General features: G+C 44.1%; 1 protein-coding gene across 9 annotated transcripts in view; it reads left to right on the top strand.

Moving 5' to 3' along the window:
* ZNF827 (zinc finger protein 827) overlaps window positions 1-20,448 on the top strand; it is a 170,313-nt gene that overhangs the window by 101,040 nt on the left and 48,825 nt on the right. For all 9 annotated transcript variants that reach the window (XM_074377802.1, XM_045516384.2, XM_045516385.2 and 6 more), the window contains one exon: window positions 8,629-8,732. In XM_074377802.1, the coding sequence (XP_074233903.1) occupies window positions 8,629-8,732 (104 nt within the window). The remainder of the gene's footprint in view (window positions 1-8,628; window positions 8,733-20,448) is intronic.

A 20,448-nucleotide genomic window follows, 5' to 3' on the forward strand; every position in this document is an offset into this window, starting at 1 on the left:
AACAGTGAACACAAGTGCCATTAAAGCTGTGGGGTTTTTTTTGGTACAGATTACCTTTTTAACCGAGGACAAGAAAGTTAACAGGGAAACTGGCATTGACTTTTTATATAAAATATTGATATCTGGGCCCATTTCAGAAAAATCAGCTAAACAATCTCATCCAAAGTGAAATTGAGGGGGAGGATATAGCTCATTGGTACAGTGCGTGCTTAGCATGCACGAGGTCCTGGGTTCAATCCCCAGTATTTCCTTTAAAAAAAAATGTAAATAAATAAACCTGATTACCTCCCCCTTCTCTCCCCCTCCCCCAAAATTAAAGAAAAACAAAATGGAATTGAGGGTCCAAGTGAGAAGTTAGGATGACCATGTACTGTCTGAAGTGGCATACAAGCGAGATTGCTCTACTGGAGCAAAGGGACTTCCGAGGGTTGTAAAGAGTGCTCAGAATTCTTTTACAAAAATCAGTGGAACTTAGCATTTAGTGTATTTCAAATGCAATCATTTATAAATATGTTACAAAACAGATAGATATGTAAATATATAAAAATAAATATTAAGCATCGCTTATTCCATTATAAATTATTAGCAAATAAATTAACCAAGGACAGTAATATTTGAGGAAAAAAAGCACTACCTAAAAATGAAGAAAACTGCATTGATCATGAAAATTAAGTTGAAAATGGAATAATATTATTTGATCTTTTTTTTTCTTAAATGGAATATCTAAAAATAAAGCATGGCAATGCTTTTGTTACTGAGTTGTAAGCAGATTTTCGTGCAGGCTATTCTAGCTTTTCAGAAGGTTTCTTCTGACCTTAAAGTACTCGAGGAAATGTTGAGAAGGTAGTTATAACTAACTGAAATATTTCCCAATTCCTTGTCTTTGAATAATGCCATCTTTCCTATTTGATAAGTTTGAAAAGCTTTTTTTAAAAAAAAGCACACAGCGCTTTTTGTTCTGTAACAGTCTGCTCTTATTAGCAAGGTCTAGGTTTTGTTCATAGAAAATGTGGCTTGTTCTAGTCTCCTTTAGTTTCATGATCTATACGTGGAGCTTCCATATGGAAGTTACCTGTATCCATTCCAGTCTGCAGCATTCCTATTCCACGTAGTCAGAAAGTCTTGGAACTAGAGTCAGATTTATTCTCGGAATAATGTAGTCTGTCGCCTGTCTCTGCTTGAGGCTTTTGGAGGCATGGAAGATTGTTTTCTCAAATAGTGCTTCCTGCTCACTTCAAAATGCTAATGCCGTGCGTCACTCCTGGGGTTGGTCTCAAGGTCTATGTGATTCAGAGGTCAGAGTTTTAAAATACCAGTACAATGGTTGTAGATACATCTATGAAATCTCAGTTCTTAAAAAAAAAAAAAATGATATATCAGTACAGAAAGCTAGTATTTCAATGACCTGACTTGAGAGCTGGGGCTGAGTAGAGATTGAGGCTGCCCTGTTACCAGGAGAGAGAGAGACTGCTGTCTGATGAGGTGGCCCTCGGGCTGGGGTCCGCTGGGAAGCGGGTAGCAACTGGAGAGAAAAAACATTGCCTCCCAGAAGTTTTCCAGCCCAGAAAGGGGCTTCTGGCTCCCCTTTTGCAATATATAGCTTCTCAGAAATATCTGTCAGATCATTTGTTCTTAAAATTTCCTTAAAATAAAAAAAAAATGAAATAAAATGAACCCACATCCTTTTGGACATATTTTATCTAGCTCTTGGGAAAAAAATCCTGTTACGGAAGTCCTGTTATGTGATGTGATACCCAGCAGAATAGATAATTAAGTGCTTTTTTTTTTTTGAAAATACATCATCTTTTTTTATTCATTAATGAAAATTTGGTCTCTGTGCAGATTGAAGTCAGAATATCACTTCAGGATGATTTACCCAAAACTGTCATATTTAATAGAATTTCACTTTACCCTGAAATTATGTAGATCCTTATGGATTCAGAGTAAAAATTCATTGCAGAGCCAAGTCTTTTTTTCTTGTTCAATCTTTCTTTTCTATGTGCCATCCCCAAGTTCAGTCTGAAGAGTTATTACTGTCTTTTAAAAAGAAGAAAAAAATGTCTTCTCTGTTGCGTCTTTAAAATTACAGTGTCCTGGGGTCAGGTATAGCCCAGTGGTAGAGCATGTGCTCAGCATGCATGAGGTCATGGGTTCAATCCCTAGTACCTCTGTTAAAAAAATTTTTTTTAAATAAAATTATAGCATCATTACTAAGCATAAAGTTTTTTTCTTAACTTCCTCTTCCATATGCTGTATCCACCTTTTCCTTTTCCTTTTTCATGTTCTACTTTGCTATTGCCATCCTAATGAGAATTCCCGTTAACGCATGGGTTTCAGCGGTGGCCCATGGGGAGGGGTGGTTTTTAAGTAGATGGGCCTTTTATTCTGCACGGAGCCAAGCTCCCTGTTGGCACTCAGATGTTAAAGGTGGAAATATTGGTGCCACAATCAGCACTTAGCAAAATGTATCACTATTTAGAGCTGTAATCTTTTATGGACTGTTTTATTATTTATTGTAAATCTTTTCTTTTTGCAGCCCCGTGCTGTTGACTGTGCAGCCCATGCCATCTAATGCCTGGAATTGTCTGGTCACAGTGACAGCGGGCCCTCTCCTATTTTCACCCTGAGATTTTCCGCAGGAGAAAAAAAAAATCAAAATACACATTCATTGTTCATTTCATTTTGATCCAAAAAAGAAACTTGAATAGATCAAGATTTTGTCTTTTCTAAGTCACAAAAGGCAGGAAAAGAACTGAGGAGTTGGGTATTTCTGAGTGTACACCAGCAGTTTCCAGATGCTGCTTCTGAGTAATTACTGAGTATTTATCCGAATTAGCTGAGTCTTCCAGGGGGCCTGTTGTTGTGCAGGGCCGGAGGGGGTGTGTTGTGGCCAGTGGGGATTTTGGTAAGTGAGAATGAATGACGGTGCCGTCCCCCGTTAGCTGTTAGTCAACCTGCTGCTCTGCCAACTTTTTACCAGAAATATTAACCAGAAATAATCATTTTGGGGAGCAGATTTGGCCTTTTCCACTTGCTAAGCTCTCTTTCCAATGGAGGGGCTTTTTCACAGTAAAATGACTAAATGGAGGCAGTTGGAGAGTCAGGAAGTGAGAACAAACCTTGTGGCATTCACGGGGGGTTCCTACTCTGCAAGAGTCGGTAACCACCTAAGTTGTCAGTCAGAGGATGGCACAGATGTACTTCAGAGTTGAGTATGTAGTTAAGCCTGCATTTCATTTACCATTTTCCTCCCTGAAAAGTGCAGACAGGGTTCATCCTGCATTGGCCACCTCCTGGGCCTCCCCTCCCCACCACCCTCTCCCGGTCCCTGCAGCCTGGCTGAGGGGGCAATTTGTCCCCTGCAGAGCAGATGGGCTTTTGCACTTAACAGACCCTGTGAGGCCCAGGAGAAGGAGAGGGGCTGTGGGACTACCATCTCAGCATTCTCAGAATGACACTGCCCAGTGCTGAGTTACAAGTGCGGGGACATCCGTCCTCAGAACACGGGCCGAGAGTTGAAGATGACCACGGTTGTTGGAGATCTGATCCCACTCAGTAAGCACATGCTATACAGGGCATGCTCCAAGTTTGGTTCCCCCTTCCTTCTCCTCTTCTGAGACCTGGATGCCAGTCTAGGCGGCTGAAAGATTAATATGCTGATGTCTTGTAGCCATAGTGCCACCGTGGGCTTCATCTCTGTGCGGAGATAGAGGTTTCCGAACACCTGATGACCTGGTTAGCTTACCCTTTCCTCTCTATTTAGGCTTAATCACAGAGATGAGCTTGCCCGGAGAAGCAGGGGTTTCAGCCAGTGGAGAATGTTAAGGATTGCAAACTGATCCGGCTTGGGTTGTGGAAGTTTTAGAAAGTCAGGGAGTATTTTAACTCCTAGAGAGAAGTAAAGACTGAAATCATTTTCACTTGTTCTATTTCTCAATGGAAAAAGCCTTCTTTGGTTACCTAGGATCCTGCGTATGGAAACTGTGCTCCCTTCCTCTGTCTCTTCCTTCTGTTCTGTCGGTTTCAAGGAGGATCTGTGATTCTGTGTTGTCCATGAGTTCCCCAGATGTCAGGAGACCAAACAGAAGGCAGTGTAGCTTAGCTTAATGGGCAGGGGTGCAGAATGTGATGCCAACAGGCTTGGGTTCAGATCCTGTCTCAGCCCACAGGCAGGGGCAACTCCTTCTCTGTACTTCAGTTTCTTCATCTGTAAAATACAGATGATGGTAATAATGGTCTCCACCCTATGGAGGGTTCTTGGGAGGATCCAATGAAGTTAATGCACACAAAGTACTTTAGAGCAGTGCCAGGTACTTGGCAAGCAGTATATGCGTCAGTTGCTGCTTTTTTATTGAGCATGTACTACGTACTAAGAACTTTAACCTGAAATATCTTACTTAACCCTTTACAGCTCCCCAGTAAAGATGGTATTTTAAAACCTCTTTTCCAGTGATGGAACTGAGAGGTTGTGGACAAAGAGCACTTCACCGTGAAGTGGGCAATACGGAATTCAGACTCAGATCCCTCTGATTCCAAGCTCAGCACTAACCCACAGCACTTCCACCTCCAGGCGTGAGTGGAGACGAATGCAGAGCATTGCATGTTTGGCCTGAGACTGAGGCTCTGTTAACCTAGTACCTTCTCTTTATAGATGAGATCTTAAACCAGGCGTAAGCTGCCTTGACTTGTCAGAGTTTCTCTATCAGTTCTTTGCTCCAAACATTGCCAGTCCTTTTGTGCATTTTTAGCATCCAGCCTGACTCCCATCTAATTCTCTGCTCCCTCAGGAGAAATCTTTTCTTTTCTATACAGAATAAAGTTGGCCTCCAGTGTAGACAGTTACTTGGGAATGTTGTTGCCTTCGGTGACTGTGTCCCTTTCAAGTCAGTTTTATCTGAGGGGCTGGGTGGTAAGAGAGCTTCACTTCCTGCATCAGTGGAAATCTGTTGAAGAGAACATGTGTGAAGATGCAGAGCTTGCCCGTTTCCACTTCTTAGCAAAACCGAGGGTGCCCTTCCCAGCAGCAGCGTGGCGGCCTCTGCCCGGTTCTCCTGGACGCCATAGGGTTGGTTTGAAATGTACCTGTGGTCTTTACCTGCTCTATTTTTTTTTTTTTAACTGAAATACAGTCGGTTTACAATGTTGTATTCATTTCTGGGGCACAGCATAGTTATTCAGATATATATATATATATATTCCTTTTCAGATTCTTTTCCATTATAGGCTATTACAAGGTATTGAGTATAGCTCCCTGTGCTATACAGTAGGACCTTGATGTTTATCTATTTTATATACAGTAGTTAGTATCTGCATATCCCGAACTCCCAGTTTATCCCTCCCCACCCTCTTTCCTCCCCTGGTAACCAGAAGTTTGTTTTCTATGTCTGTGAGTCTGTTTCTGTTTTGTAATAAGTTCATCTGTACTGTTTTGGGGTTTTTTTGTTTGTTTGTTTCCCCATTTAAGTGACATCACACGGTCTTTTTTTGTTCTTTTTCTGGCATACTTCACTTAGTATGACAATGTCCAGCTCCATCCATGTTGCTGCAAGTCCTGCCCTATTTCTTAGACTGTTTTTCAGTCTGCATGTGTCGCTGCTGCTTTGCAGGGTTGGCCACCAGAGTCATCATGTCCCGTATGGACTGCTGCTCTGGCCGCCTGCCTTGTGTTCTTCGGCCTGCCCAGCAGGACCTCCTGAAAGTGAACTCGTATTCTGTGCTCCCTTACTTAAAGCACTGCAGGGCTTCCCAGTATTGTCAGGACGAAGCCGTGATCTCTGCGTGCCATGAGCCTGCCCCGCCCGCCGCTTCAGCCTCATCCCCCCCCACCACCCGCAGACTGGCTGTGTTCTCACGCTCTGCAGGGGACAGTTCTCCCAGCCCCCGGGAACCCTGACAACCCTACTCCCCACTCAGGTCTCAGCTCAGTTGTGGCTTCTGCAGGAAAAGCTGGCCTTCCAGGCCAGGCCAGACCCCCAGCTATAACCCCATGCCCCTCTCTTCCACAGCATTAGTCTAGTCTTTGAACCCCCCCGACATTTGCCACTGTAACCAACGTTGCTGAGTTATGTTTCCAGTGTCTGGCGCATCCAGGCACTCACCAAGTGCTACTGTGAAGCTGAGGGAATGAGGGCACTGCGCACCTTTCTCTGTGGCAAGAAAGGTGGTATTTCTAGGTACCCGTATGGGGCCCCTCTTGGGACTCTTGTCGTCCCCAAAGGGAAGAATCCACATTTCAGACCAAACAGTTCCATGAGCTCTCATATTCCAGGGTGATTCCAGGATAACCGAAGACCTATCGCCTGACCTTTGTTTACCCTGTGCCCTTGGGCCAACCTGTGGTACTTCCCATGTGAACTGTCCACTCAGACCTCAGGATGTCGCCGTCACCTTGTATAGACACTTCAGGGCTCAGGAGGTGGGAATTGCGAAATCTGACGCTCTGGGTCCAACCAGCAATCCTCCAAGGTCTCTACTTCCTTAAAGGTTCTTTGATTCTAAACAGTTTTCTTTGTGGAAGAGTTGGAAATTAACCTAACTTGCCCCAGCAGTCAACTGACACTTCCAAATCAGAGCGACCTTTCCTTCATGCATTTTATGCAAGGAAACTACACTTTTTGTCAGCTTACGAGGAAAGGGTGATTAATGCATGTTCCCTTTTGGCCTAGACCGAGATACAGATTAAAAATAGCTTGCCTTTGGTGAGCACTTGCTGTTTGCCAGACACAGCGAAGAGAGTGCTACATGGACTAGCAACTCAGCCCTCCCAGGGATGCAACCATCATCCCATTAAACAGACAAGAAACAAAGGCTCAGAAAAGTCAAATGATTTGTGCAAGATCACACAGCCGTAAGTGGCAGAGCTGGTATTTGAACCTAGAACTGCCCACCCTCCCGTGCACGCTCTTAGCCCCCATGCTGCCTGGCCTCGTCCTCTCATGGGACTTGTGTCAGTTTCAGGTTGGGAGAAGTTTGGTGCAAAATGACACGTCTTCCAGTCTCCATCACCTGCTAGCCTGTGGCCGGTTCACTATTATAGCCTATTTAAATTGTTCTATGCTTAAGATATAAATAAAAAGCATGCCACACAAAGTTGCATTAAATCTAGCCTAACAGCTAAATGAAACTGTATTAATCATGTGTTTTACTTAAAAAAAAAAAAAAGACACGTCCTCCATTTTATCGCAGTATTTTCTTTTTAGCATTTAATAACAGTGATAGCCTTGCGGCATGTTTAAAAAGCATTACCTGTCATGGAGTCATAGGCTTGCGTGCCCTCAGGTCTGTTCCTTCCCCTGATCCGTCGTTTTGCAGGAGCTGATCCCTGCTGGCTGCGTGGCCCTGACTTCTAGGCAGGTTCAGCCAATCAGAGCCTTTGATGGGGTGGGGGGCGGGGCTTCAGAAAGAGCTGGAGTATTTCCCTCCCTCTCTGTCTCCTGCAGCGGCTGCACCTCCCTGGTTCCAGCTGCCCCCTGGGCAGGCTCACCATGCCTCCAGCTCCCACCGGGTGACCCCAGCCCTGGGCTCCGTTTAACTCTTTCTTTTGTCCCTCCAGCCTCAGGGTGGTGGTGGCTTCTTGCTCCTCCTGTTTCTGAGCTGCACTACTGCCCCCTATGAACCTTCCACCACCTGTGTACCCAGGTCCCTCAGTGATGCTTTCTCTGTTGTAAACAAATTCGGCTTTCAGTTCTCCATGCTGGACTCTGCTGTCTACTCCAGTATGTGGTCGCAATACTTACAGTTTACTTGAGAGGCACGGGAAGATGAATGCTGTGATTGCGTTAAAACCCTCTGATTAAAAGCATCCAAAGCATTTATGTTCACTGTGGCTGTGGTATTAGAGGAAAACCCTGGTTGGGTGTCGGGTGTCCCTGGTTCTAGTTCTAGCTAAGTCACCAGGGGAGCTTAGAATCACTCAAGTCAGAGCCTTGGTTTCTTGGAAAATGGAGATGCTCCCCAGGGTTCTTCCTGGCAGCCCCATTCACTGGCTCTAACTCCTTCCAAACCAAGGCAGTTGTAGGATGCAGACTCAGCTTCCATGGGGACCAGCAAGCTGTCTCCTTCAGTGCAGTGGTCCCTGACTCCAGCTGTCTGCCCTTCTGAGGCATGCCCTTGGTCCTTGAGGGATCAGGTGACAGAATGTGGGTGAGCCGGAGCACATCTGTCCCCACTCTGGAAATAACCTCAAACAGACCTCTTTGATCTGACTCAGGTGGTTGGTCTCCATCTGGGCGCACAACACACTCATAGAACATACAGTGCAGGAGGAAGATACACTTCTCAGCTCTCCTGACTGTGGGTTTAACAATGTTTCAAACATGATGTTTCATATATATTCACTTTAAATATAAAACCAATAGGTAGAATCTACAGACGGCACTTATCTGCTATGATACATTTTCTTTCTCCATTTTAAGGATAGTCCTCTTACATTCTGTAAACACCATTTTTAAAAGATTCTTTATGGTGCGCGTGCACACGTGCTTGCACTCACGCGCACGTATGCACTCGTGTACGCGTGTCTGTGTGTGTCTGTGTCTGTGTGTGTGTCTGTGTATCGGGGACCAGATGCTCTGGGTATCTTAAATAACATTGATTTACTAAACTTCCCTCCTCCTCTCCCACCCCCAGCCCTTTTTTTTCAGAAGATACATGTAGACAATCACCATTCACCTTCAATTCAAAAGACCTGCTGCCCAGTGAACCTGTGCTTCACGGAAGAATATCAGCTCCAGGTATGGAAACATTGTTGATTTTGCTTCTACTGCTGGTTGCTTAAAAATTGCTTTCCTGAAACATGTGGGTTTTCAGATACTTTCAGTTTGTAGGTAGAAGTTATTCGTAGGAAGCTTGGATTTTGACGGGAGGGAGAAACTCAATTTAAATAGCCACAGAAGTTGGTTAAAATCAAATGCAGACGATCGTAAAGCTCTTCTTCTTTGCTGCAGGAGCCTGTCATCCTCTCCCCGCTGATGTTTCATTTGTAAAGTGAATTCCTTTGAAATAGCGAAGTGTATCCTAGACATAATTTGCTTTCCACATTGTCAGTATTTCAGGCAGGCAGCCAGGAGGATAGAAGGGAACAGTGGCGGGGATGCTGATCACAGGCAGGGAAGGTCATAACCCTGGTAGGGTGTGGGCCACCCCAGAGGCCACTTCGGTTTCCATGGGAGCAACACAGCTTGTGAAGACAGCCTTGCCACCCAGGTCTCACCTCTCTTCTTAGTCAGAGGATCTGCATAGAGCCATCCACCACTCCCTGTTGACATCTCAGCATCACTGCACAATTTCTTCTCCACGCCTCCTTTTTCATGGCTCTTTACTGAGCCAAAAGGAAGATGTGCTTGCTGTCCCCTGACCCACAGCGTGGCCGTCCCCCAGGGCGTTCTCAGAGTTATCCTGAAATGTGAACATTTGAGAACCCCTGCCCTGGAGCTCCCCACCCCAACCCCAGTACCCATTCAGCAGCCACTTCCAGCTCTTAGCCACTGAGAGAATTTCAGAAGCTTTTGGTGGCTCACACCCATTCATTCGCCCAGGAGAGAACAAGGCCACGTGTGTGCAGGAGGGGCTCACAGCAGGGTAGTTGGCTGGGAGTTTCCACAAGAATAAAGTCCAAGTGTCCCCCTCACACAGAAGGAGCTCGGTGTCAGAGGCACAGATGGTTGGAGAGCTGAGCATTTTGCGATTCAGAAAGGGCCAACGAGCATCTTCAGAAATACTGGCTTGGGGGATCACAGGTCGTTGGAAGCGGTTTGTGACAGACCATGGGGGAAAAAGCCATTCTTGGTCGTCCTTTAGTCTTGTGATGTCAGATCCATTTCTTCTCATCTCCAAAGAACCCTGGTACCTGCACGCTTGTTAGCCTTGCAGGGCTTTTCTGTTCAAATACCATAAATAACATGCTTACACAAAAACACGTTACATAATACCTGGTTCTAGGGGTGGAAAGAAATTCTGCTTAGTTGATGTCTTCATTCTCAAACAGGGGCTATTTGAACTCCTGTTTACTTCCCACAGTGTCATTTTGAATAGCCATCTCCCTGGTCCCTAAATTATCACCCTGCTGTTAAGTTGATGGATTGTGACTTTCTAATGTCAAAATAACTGCCTAGGAATTGCCTGTCAGAGTGCTGTGACCCATCCAGCCAGCATCCTGTGATGTATCTACAAACCCTGCATCGTTGGCTTAATGTTTGGCCTGGCTATATTTTAAGAAGGGTTTATTGGTCAAGTGACAACGTGACCTCAAAGAGTGATATGTTTAACTGTGTGTCTTGTGTCGGGGGTGGTGGAGGCGGGGGCGGGGGGGGCTTCCTGTGATTTCCTTGACAGACCTTTATTACAAAGTCGATCAACTCACACTTAAAAAGTTAACTCTTATTTGAGGGCTCGGGAGTCAGCATCCCTGAGACTTTTTTAAATGTAAACCCGTCATTCTAAGGGCTAATCAACCTCTGTTCCTGAAGAAGCCTTTCTTTAGGCAGAAGATAAACAAAATGACTATATTTAAATTTTGCCAAAATAGACAACTCAAAGGGGACTTTTAAAAAGTAAGGTTGAAAATGCTTTAAAAATGGAGTTAAAATTAGAAAAATTAGAAGCAGTAAGGACAACCTTGCAATCACAGAGTTCTTGTAATCTGAAGATATGTTTTGTAAGGAAGCTCTTGATGACTTGGACTAATTGTGGAGAAGATCAGTCTGAATTGACGAAAGATTACAGTGGGGAGACTTTTCGAGAAAACATGTCTTTGACGTCTGGACAGTGATAAACAGCCTTCGTATACCGTCTACCGTATCTTCCCAATCCCTTCTGAAAATTCTGAAATCTAGCCACAATGTTTTGAATAGGTGACTTGGTGGCAGGACCTAGTGGGAGGCTATTTATAGCCTTTATGCCAAGGGTGAAGTTCATACATTATGTTGCAGAAGTATCAACGTGCTTGATTATGAAGGCCCATTGGAGTGTTATATAAAGCACATCTTATGTACCGTATTATCATCCTGAAATAAAAAACAGTATGAATCCCAAAATATATCAAGCCCCAGGGGTCTCCCATACATACTGTGGACCTACGTTTATTCCCGGACTCTGCTAAATGCAGTGCTGGGAACAAAGAAATCTTAAAGCTCCAGTGAAAGATCTTAAGAGTCTATGGTGTAAGAGTCATGAATCCCTATGGAAAATTTCGGGAGACCAAGTGAGCAGCAGGTTTCTGAATCGTTGGAGATGTGGCAAGAATGAGTTGCCCAGTGGGGGCTGCATCGTTAATAGGGCCGGAGTTTGAGAGAAAAGGAGGAGGGGGTGGGACAGGCGGACCGAGTCTAGCTGACCTGTCCGAGAGACGGGTTAGCTTTGCTACAAGCAGGTAGAATTTGGAAACAGTGGTGGCCGTGCAGAAATGGGGAAACCAGGAAGGAGACAGCTGGTTTTAGTGACTAGGCCAAATATAATTTGTTGTTAGTATAGAAATAAAAGCCTCAGCATCCTTAGAAATCTTCTCTTGGCTAATTTAAATGTCACCATTAAAATATGATTTCTATTCTTTATTTACTTAGCAAACTTCATCTTGCCACAGATCATGCAAAGATAAACATCAGCCTCGAGAATGATTTCAAATTCCTTATTACTGGAGACCATAATTAGTGAGGTTTAATGAGTTCCAATCCAAGAAGTCCCTTGCAAATGCTGAAAACCCACAGCATTAGTTCAACAGTATATATTGGTATATATTTATATACCACTCTCAATGGGATAAACCTCTTCCAGACACCTTTGGAGTGAGACCCAGGGGCAGGGGAGGGCACCACATGAGAGTAACACGTAAGGCCTGGCGGCTCCGGGCCCCAGGGATCCAGGCAGTGGGTTGTGATTGTGTGTCAGGCCCTTGGAGGACGAAGCAAGTGGTGTGGGAGAGAGCAAAGTGGGGAGAGGTGGGCGCACTACGGATCGTGGAGAAATCGAGAATAGCACAGTTAACTAGGCATTTGCCTTGGGCAGATGGTATCTGAGACACACAGCTGCCACCATCCCGGAGGAACAGAATAAACACAGGGCTTCACGGCGTCCTGGCTCGCCTTGTGGCCACTATTTCTAGACTGACTTGCCTGTGAACCACAGAATGCTCACGAGCCAACACCTAACATTTTTACTTGCTGCGAATGTCTTCGACAGAGGTAGCACCAAGAATCCTGAATAAAACAATGAGTTGAAAGCTGCTATCACCTTCTGCTGGAGAGATGTGAGGACAGAGTATCCTGAAAGCCGTGAACAGATTACTGAGAGCATCCAGGGTGGTGCCGGGGCGGATGGTGATTTTACAAGAGAAATCAAAGAGCTTTCCTATGACGGGGGAGACAGAAATTACAGACCGTGTATAATTTAATGTATTTGTCTAATTTATAGCCGTCTCATTTTGTAATAAAGTCACACTCTTAGAAGGAAGATTCTGAGATCAGGTGTTTTTCAGGGCATGGAGGAGGGCGGCTCTGTGGGAGGAGGAGACCCATTACCTTTGTATCTGTGGCTATTGGTGTTTTCCCATCGTCTTCCCAGAGCAAAGGCTGTTAAGAGAAGGATTTACGTCTGGGCACTGCTTTTAAGCAATGTAGCGCTTCAGTTCTGTTTTATTATGATTTTGAAGTCACAGTATGTTTGCTCTGTATTAAGCCAAAAAAACAAAAACACAACCAGAGCGGGTGTGAAGGAAAATGTGGGTCTCCGTGGAATTCTCTTGCAGTGTTTGGAGTCACCGAAGCTTCCGTTTGTTATTTCAGATGGAGCTTAGAGTTAGGCGGTATAAAACATCTCAGCAATTGTGTTTGTAAATCCCTACCCCCAGTATTTGCTAACTTCCCTTGAAACAAAAAGAAACTCTTTTTGTTATTATTTGTAACCCACAAACAAGAAGTAAAGAACACGGGCAAATTGTAGTTCTTTTCAAGACTTGATATGCCAGTCAGGTTTGATGTTAAATAAAAAGGCTGGCTTGGAATGGTCTACCTTGTCCCCAGGCCAGTTCTTGATCCATTATTCTCTCTCTGTTCAGCCGATCAATCTAATTGAAGTCATACCAGCTCATAGACTTTTCTAAAATCTAAATAAATGGTGCCTAGCATCAGAGTACCACCTGCAACTCACCCTTGGCCCCCCATGCTGCTGGCCAGCTGCGAAGGACCTCTCTCTAGCATGGGTTCAGAAGGTGTGCATGTCACCTTTCTTCCTGTTAAGACTTGCCAACTCACATCTCAAGAGAGAGACATACCAAGCTTTCCTGGATTCCAGCAAAGTGTTTTTCTCAATCCTTTTTCAAACACAGCAGATTCTTTTAAAATGCAGACTAAGTCATATAAACAGGAGAACGTTGGGTGTTGTTGGTGTGTGTCATGTTGTGGCTTAGGCTTCTTTTGGATTAACCACATTCATTCTGGACAGAGGAGGAAGGTAATCGTTATCCAGAACCTGCCAGGTGGTCAGACCCGGGATCTGTGTCATCACATTTAATTTTGAAAACAAACCATGGAGACACAGGAATTATGCTCAATCTTACAGGTTGGTTAAATGGAGATTCAGAGAGATTTAATACTCTTTTTTCAGTTTTACTGAGACATAATTGACATACAGCATTGTATTAGTTTCAAATGTACAGCCTAATGACATGAGACATACATGAATATATGGAAGTGATTACCACAATAAATCTAGTTAACATCCATCACCTCACATAGTTACAAACGTTTGTTTCTTGTGACTGAGAACCTTTAAGGTCTACTCTCTTAGCAACTTTTAAATATGCAATACAGTTTTGTTAACTATAGTCACCATACTGTACATTACATCCCCCAGAACTTATTTATTTCATAACTGGAAGTCCGCATCTTTTGTGGAGAGATTTACAGGCAGACCTCAGAGATATCCCAGACCACCACGATAAAGTGAGTATCACCACGAAGCGAGTCACACAAACTTTTTGGTTTCTCGGTGCATATAAAAGTTATGTTTACACTATACTGTAGTCTCTTCAGTGTGCAACAGCATTATGTCTAAAAAAAAAGTACATACCTTAATTTAAAAATACTTCATTGCTTAAAAGTACACATCATCTGGCAGCACATGATTGCCTCAAACCTTCAATTTGTATTTAAAAAATGCAGTATCTGCGAAGTACAATAAGGCGAGATATGCCTGTAATAATTTGTTTAAAATTATCCAGTTGGTGAGTGGCAGCCCGGGAATTCAAACCCGGAGCTGCACAGTTCATTTTATCTCTTTCTACCCCATTACGCTGCCTCTGAAGTCAGATGATGTGTCCCCAACAGTGAGCAAAGGAGCACATCTCTCCAGTGTACCCCTCGTTGGCATTTGAAATACTACTGGTGGATTACCCTCGTATAGTTAGGAATAAAAAACAGTCCTCTAAATAAGGTATTTCAAAGCAGTTACAGGACAGGGGTGGACTGGTTATTACTATAATTCTAATTGTGTCCTCTTCCAATCCTTTTCTTTCTTCTTCTCATACTTTGGTATCTGGTAAATCATAGTCACTTGGAATGTTTCTTTCAGTTGGAAAAGTTAAAGAGACAGTTAATGTTTCTTTTCAACAATTTTTAATGGATTGTCTGAGCTGGAGAAATAGTTTCACAGAACTGGGTAAAATCCTCCTGGTTAAATAAAACATGTAACGCTGAAGTGAGAGGTCTGGTCAGCAGTGCAAAAGAAAAAGTTCTCGACTGAGACTCAGGAGAACTCAGGTTTAGTCCTAGCCCAGTTTCCAGGAGAAAGAGAACAGAGAATCTTCAGGCTTCTTCCACCTTCCCTCTTTTTCAAAAGCTCTGCTGCCTGTAATGTCATTGTAACTTCAGCTCAAGTGACTATCTTCTTTGTGGAGCCAAAACTATGTGCTGGTACGGGGGGAAATCAGTCTAGCCTACTAGAAATTCTACCACCCCCACTAAAAGTTGAAGAAGGCACAAGTCTTCAAACATAATTTTTAAAGGACTCAGCATTTGGAGTGGCAGGGACTCGGGAGGGGACACAAGAAGGGCTTCTGGGAAGCGGGGATGGTACGTTTCTTGATCTGGCTGCTGGTTGAGTTTCACGCATGGGTAGTTTTGTGACAGTTCATCAAGCTGTGTACTTAACGACAATGTTTCTGTATCCATTAGGGCTAATTGGCTTACTCCCAAATGGGTGGGTCCGGATGCCACGTGGCCACCTCCAGGCCATCAATACGAGTGCCCCTTCGCTTTAGAGACTATGAAAGTCATGATGATGATGGCAGTCTTTCCATCAGACAACTTTTAATTTATAGGAACACTTCCATTTGTGGTGCAAACATACTGCCCTGAACTGAATGACATGTCGGTGGAGCTGTCTGCTTCCTGTTGTGTTTCAAATTGGGAGACTCTTCTGCATGGCTTGTAGCATTTCTCTGATGAACTTGCAGTAGATGAGCTGTGTCGTCTGTCCAGCCATTTACGAGAGGGAGAAGTTTTCATTATTCTTTTCTTCCTGATCCAGATAATGTTATTTGAAGCTAAAAATGATGTGTTCTTAACTAGCCCCACTGGTCCCTCACCAGCCTCATTTGGTCTTAGCGGGTAGGTAGCTTCCAAAGGGGAGCTATTGACTCCGTTAAAAATTCTTTGCAGGGAAAGGTCTTGGTTTAAGCCCTGACAGCTTTGTGTCCAAACTAGTCCTTCTCAAATATATAACTGATCAGGTCTCTGCAGACCAGCAGCTGTGGGCTCACACACCAAAGTGGCAGGCACGCTTTTTTAAATTCTCCAAAAGGAGAAATTTCTACCCAGTTTAGGTGCCTCGCCTGAGCTATCTATGGAAAGCCACAAAGACGGAGGGGAAAAAAAAACTGTAGCTGTTTGGCCAAGCCCCTTTATCTCTGCCCAGATGGCCCCAGGGTTGAGTCACTTGGTACTGAAGATAGTCATCAATGCTTTCATGTTTGTGCTTGGCGGGAAATGATACCATCCAAAAGCCCCTTTAAAAACCCGGATTGAGGACTCGGTTTCTCAGGTACAGGTTACCCCTCCTGGGGCTGCAGCTACTTTGGCCCCAGCCGGGCATCTTCCTGTCGGCAGAGTGTAAAATTTTCTGCACGCCCTTTATAAGGCCTCTGCCATGCCCGTGGTTGTGTTTTTACTTTTGCAAAGACTACTGAGATGCCTGGAAAATGAATAGTGCTATAAAAGTTCAAATTCTTGAGTCTGTGTCATGGGCGATGGAGAGTATTTGTTGACAGATTGCCACGTGGTGACCCTGGCTTCAGTCTGGGCCTGGCTAATTCCATCTACAAGGCCTTTTCTCTATATACAATGCATTCCTCCATGCCTTTGCTATCAAAAATACATATTCTCATTTCGTGCAATTTCTTCTTTGTGCTTATTTCTTTTCAGGGCAGCAGCTGCCCTCTGGTCACCAGGGTGGAAAAAAAGAAAAGTCATCCTGCTTGCAAACTAGAACATCTCTCTTTCAGATCCATTCCGTATTCCCATATGTAGGCCAAACGGGGACCTCCGCGTGGAGAGAGAGACACCCCACCCCCACCCCTCGTCACACCGTGGCCCTTTTTCAATGTAGTTGTTGGAATGACAGTCAGTCAGGGGCTGTTCCCCCCCATGCAGTGTGTTTCCTTTAGCAAAGTACTTATCATTTCTGTTCTCAGCTTGCCGTCCAGAAAGGATGGGCAGGCTTTGCCTTTGCTTCATGAGATCCTGGGTTCCCCGCATCCTCCGCTGGAGTTCTGTTGAGATGCCCCACACAGGGGTCTGTCCAGCTCTCTAAAGTCAACAAGTCCCAAATTAAATGTCTCATTTCCCCCACCTCCCACTGTCTCCAGACTTCTCCCCAAATAATTAAAACTGATGAGAACCCTCTTCTCTACCTTTTCTTTCCTAGCTTAGTGAATAGCAGCACCATCGTGGCACAGACCGTCAGGCTGGATGCCTTTTGTTTGGGTTCCTCCAGAAGTCGATCCCAAGACAAAGATTTGTGCGAGTCTTTTTTTTTTTTTCCTAGGAAACAAGATCAAGAAACACTGGGAGAGGGACGGGGAAGCGAACTGAGGAAAGGAAGGCAGCCAATAAAGGGTTCCTTATCAAACAGGTTGCCTACTGGACAAATGGAGAGCAGTGTCACTGGGGAGCTCTGGGAAGCAATGGAGGACACACATCTCAGGGTTCTCTGCCCACCGGGGTGAGAGCGCTGGAGTGCAAGCTGCTCCCAGGACAGTCAATTCCCCAGCACCCTAGTCTTACCAACCAGGTGGGCAAAGCGGGCTCCTGTGGCCAGAGAGCCCTTGGCAAATGTGTGCAGTTGCTGGCAGTGGGAAGACAGGCACTGAAGTCGTGGAGGCAAGCTGATGGTGAAGAGGGGAGGCGGGAAGGACAGTATGGCTGCACCTTCTTCACTGTCACTCCTTCCTCGCCCTCCACGTGTGCCCAGTTCCCGTGCATTCCTGCACTGGTTCTTCCTCTTGCATCTCTTCCAGGTGCATTTTATCCTTTTCATCCCAACTGCCAATGTCCTTATTCAGTCTCCATCAGTGGGCCTCTGGGTGACAACCGTGGTCTCTGGCTGGTCTTCTGTCTCCAGTGTCACCCCTGCCAGTCCCTTCTTTCCATCCTGGAGCCACGTTCTTTCTAGAAGGCAGATCTGATCATCTCCTTCTCTGTCCTGCCAGCTTCCTATTTTCCTCAGGATAAAGTCTCATTCCGACTGCTGGCACCTGAAGTCTTCCCAGTCGGCTTTTTTTTTCTTTTTAAGTCTCTGCATTCTTTGGAAATCATTCCCTTCCACTCCCAAACTGGACTAGGTGTCACTTCCTTTGATCTCCTTGGATATTTAGAATGTCCTGTTTAAGCATCCACCTTCTCCCTTAGCAGTAAACTCCTTGGTGGGCATCAGCTGACTCTTTGACCGTTGTATCTCCCAGAAGGTGGCCCCAAGTGTAGCTGCTCATCAATCTTGTTGAAAAGCTACGTGGTTTGTCAAACCAGTGATACATGCTCTCAAGAGAGATCTGATAAAACTCTGACTGTGACACAGAGCGGTTCTTGATTGTAGGTTAAAATGGATCCCTTTATAAATAAAGTGTGTGAGAAAGCTTTTTTCAAAAATAGTTGTTCTGTCTAGCTAATGTGAGTGGCTGCCGGGACATAACCCTCTACTTAGAATTAAATGGTTAAGCTCAACAGGAGAAAAATAGCAGGGCTATTGTGTTCTCTCTTTGCACCTTAGATAGAGATCTAATTGCCACTAGAGAAACTCGAGGGCAGCTTTTCTGAGGGCAGAGAGTGGAAGATAGAAGACCAAGAAGACTAGATGGTTTGACGAAGGCTAACACTTGGGTTCCCGGGAAACTCCAGTAACTGATTTTTGCGTGTAATAATAAAACTTCCCAGACGTAAAATTCCCTGTTACTAGTCTCATATTAAAAAGCTTGGGATTGTTTCAAATAGAATTGTTTTCCCATCCGTGAGCCAACTGTTTTATCCAGTGAGCTCCTCTTTTCATGTAAATTATTTTATTGAGAGACATTTGTTATATTTTGATCCAAATAGGGCAAAAGTTGACATCGGGATCTCTCATCAGTATTAATGGGAAACTGTGTGAGGCAGATTTGAATTCAGGCCTGAAGCTCTGTGGAATTTGGGCAGCCCATGAAAGGGACATATCTTTTTCTTCTTGCAAGATACTGAACAATGATACCTGGCTTTCTCCTCTTGCTTGGGAATCATCCCACAGATTTTCTGACACTTCCTCAATTGTTTCTTACACCTGAGGAGAGAAACAATTTTCTACAGCTGTCAGGCTGCACACCTCCCGAGTCTCCCACATTTCTCCTCACCTCTGCACGGAGCAGCCAAGCTGGATGTGCCCACTGGCGCACAGCCGTTTCCGCCCTCAGCTGCCTGCTTTCTCCAGTGTTGCTGCACTCTGTCTCACCCCCATTGTTTCCTTCTCTTTTTCTGTTGTGAGCCATCGTGGGGCTTACAGGAGGCAAGACTTAAATACTCTACTAATCACATAAATAAGAAATGAATTCTCTAAGTTACAGAGAATTACAGCGCTCCCTGTTATTTTGTGAACTTGGACCCTGATGCGCCATTCTGAGAAGTCAGTCTCCAAATAGACTTGAGCAAGTAACACTAAGGTCTAGAGGGACAAGGGTATGCTTTCAGCATAAATATCTGAAAACAAATTAAATGTCCATAAGGTAAGAAACTGGTGAAATGAACCGTAGGACATTTGATGGAAAATGCCAGAGCGGTTAAAAAAAGGTGAAGGAGATCTTTGGGAATCTGTGTGAAAAGATGTCTTAAGATACATCATTAGATTTAAACAACAAAAAACTGGCTACTGACAACATAGGTGACATGATCCCATTTATATTTTTTAAAAAAGAGGTGGTGCATTTTCTATACACATAATATGCTTGTGTGTGCATAGATAATTTCTCCACAGATAAACTCCACAAATAGACTCTGAACAGTGACTCCCATGAGGAGTGAAAAGGGCTGGAATTGGGAGGAGAGGGGTAGTTAAGAGAGGGGTGTTCTTTCATTCTTCAGTTCATATCCTTTGTTCTGTTTTTGTTAATTAATTTTGTTAATTAATTTATATTACTTTTATAATTTTTTAGATACCTATGTGTTCAAATCACTTTTTTTTAGAATCTATCATTTACTCATATGATGATTTGGAGTGCTAATGAACAATCTCTAAACTGAGTGAACTACTGAAAATATTGATAAAGCAATGATGCTTAGCCATCTTCCTTTGGTGAGCCCTCCCAGCGAGATGCCAGCGTTAAATGAGTGTTTCACACAGTTCATGAAAATGTAAATCAGGTTGTAAATCCTCATGAGCGGTAAGACCCCATAGTTTGTAAAAATGCTTGCATACTGGGGGAAAATCAGGGAGGACCGATGTAGAAATGTTAACTCAGTGTTATTAAGATTTCAAGTGACTTTCACTTACATTTTATGGACTTCCATTTTCACAATAAGCATCCATTACTTTTATAATCAGAAACATCATTGGAACAAAGGTAAAACTATCTTGTATGTTCTGGTAATGAATGCTTGACACCAGATCTCTCTAGAAGTTTTTCTCATGAGGATATGCCTGGTGCTTTGGACAAGGAGACCAACTTCAGCAGAACTTATGTGTGTCCATAGAAAAAAATGGCAGACCTACAAAAATGAATGGAGATATTCTCAGCTGGAAGAGATGAAAATGTTGGGAAAAAAATCTTATAAGGGATGTTTGGAAAGTGAAACCTATCTTAAGATATCAAAATACTTCAGATTAAGGGATGCTGTTCTCATATCTTGCACTCATTGGCACCTGCTGCTTTTACAATTTCCTCATCTTCTGTTACATGCACTTACGTGCACCCTTGGGTACCTTCCTTCTATCCAGGGCTTT

Source organism: Camelus bactrianus, chromosome 2 (assembly GCF_048773025.1).
Source record: "Camelus bactrianus isolate YW-2024 breed Bactrian camel chromosome 2, ASM4877302v1, whole genome shotgun sequence".
NCBI lineage: Eukaryota > Metazoa > Chordata > Mammalia > Artiodactyla > Camelidae > Camelus > Camelus bactrianus.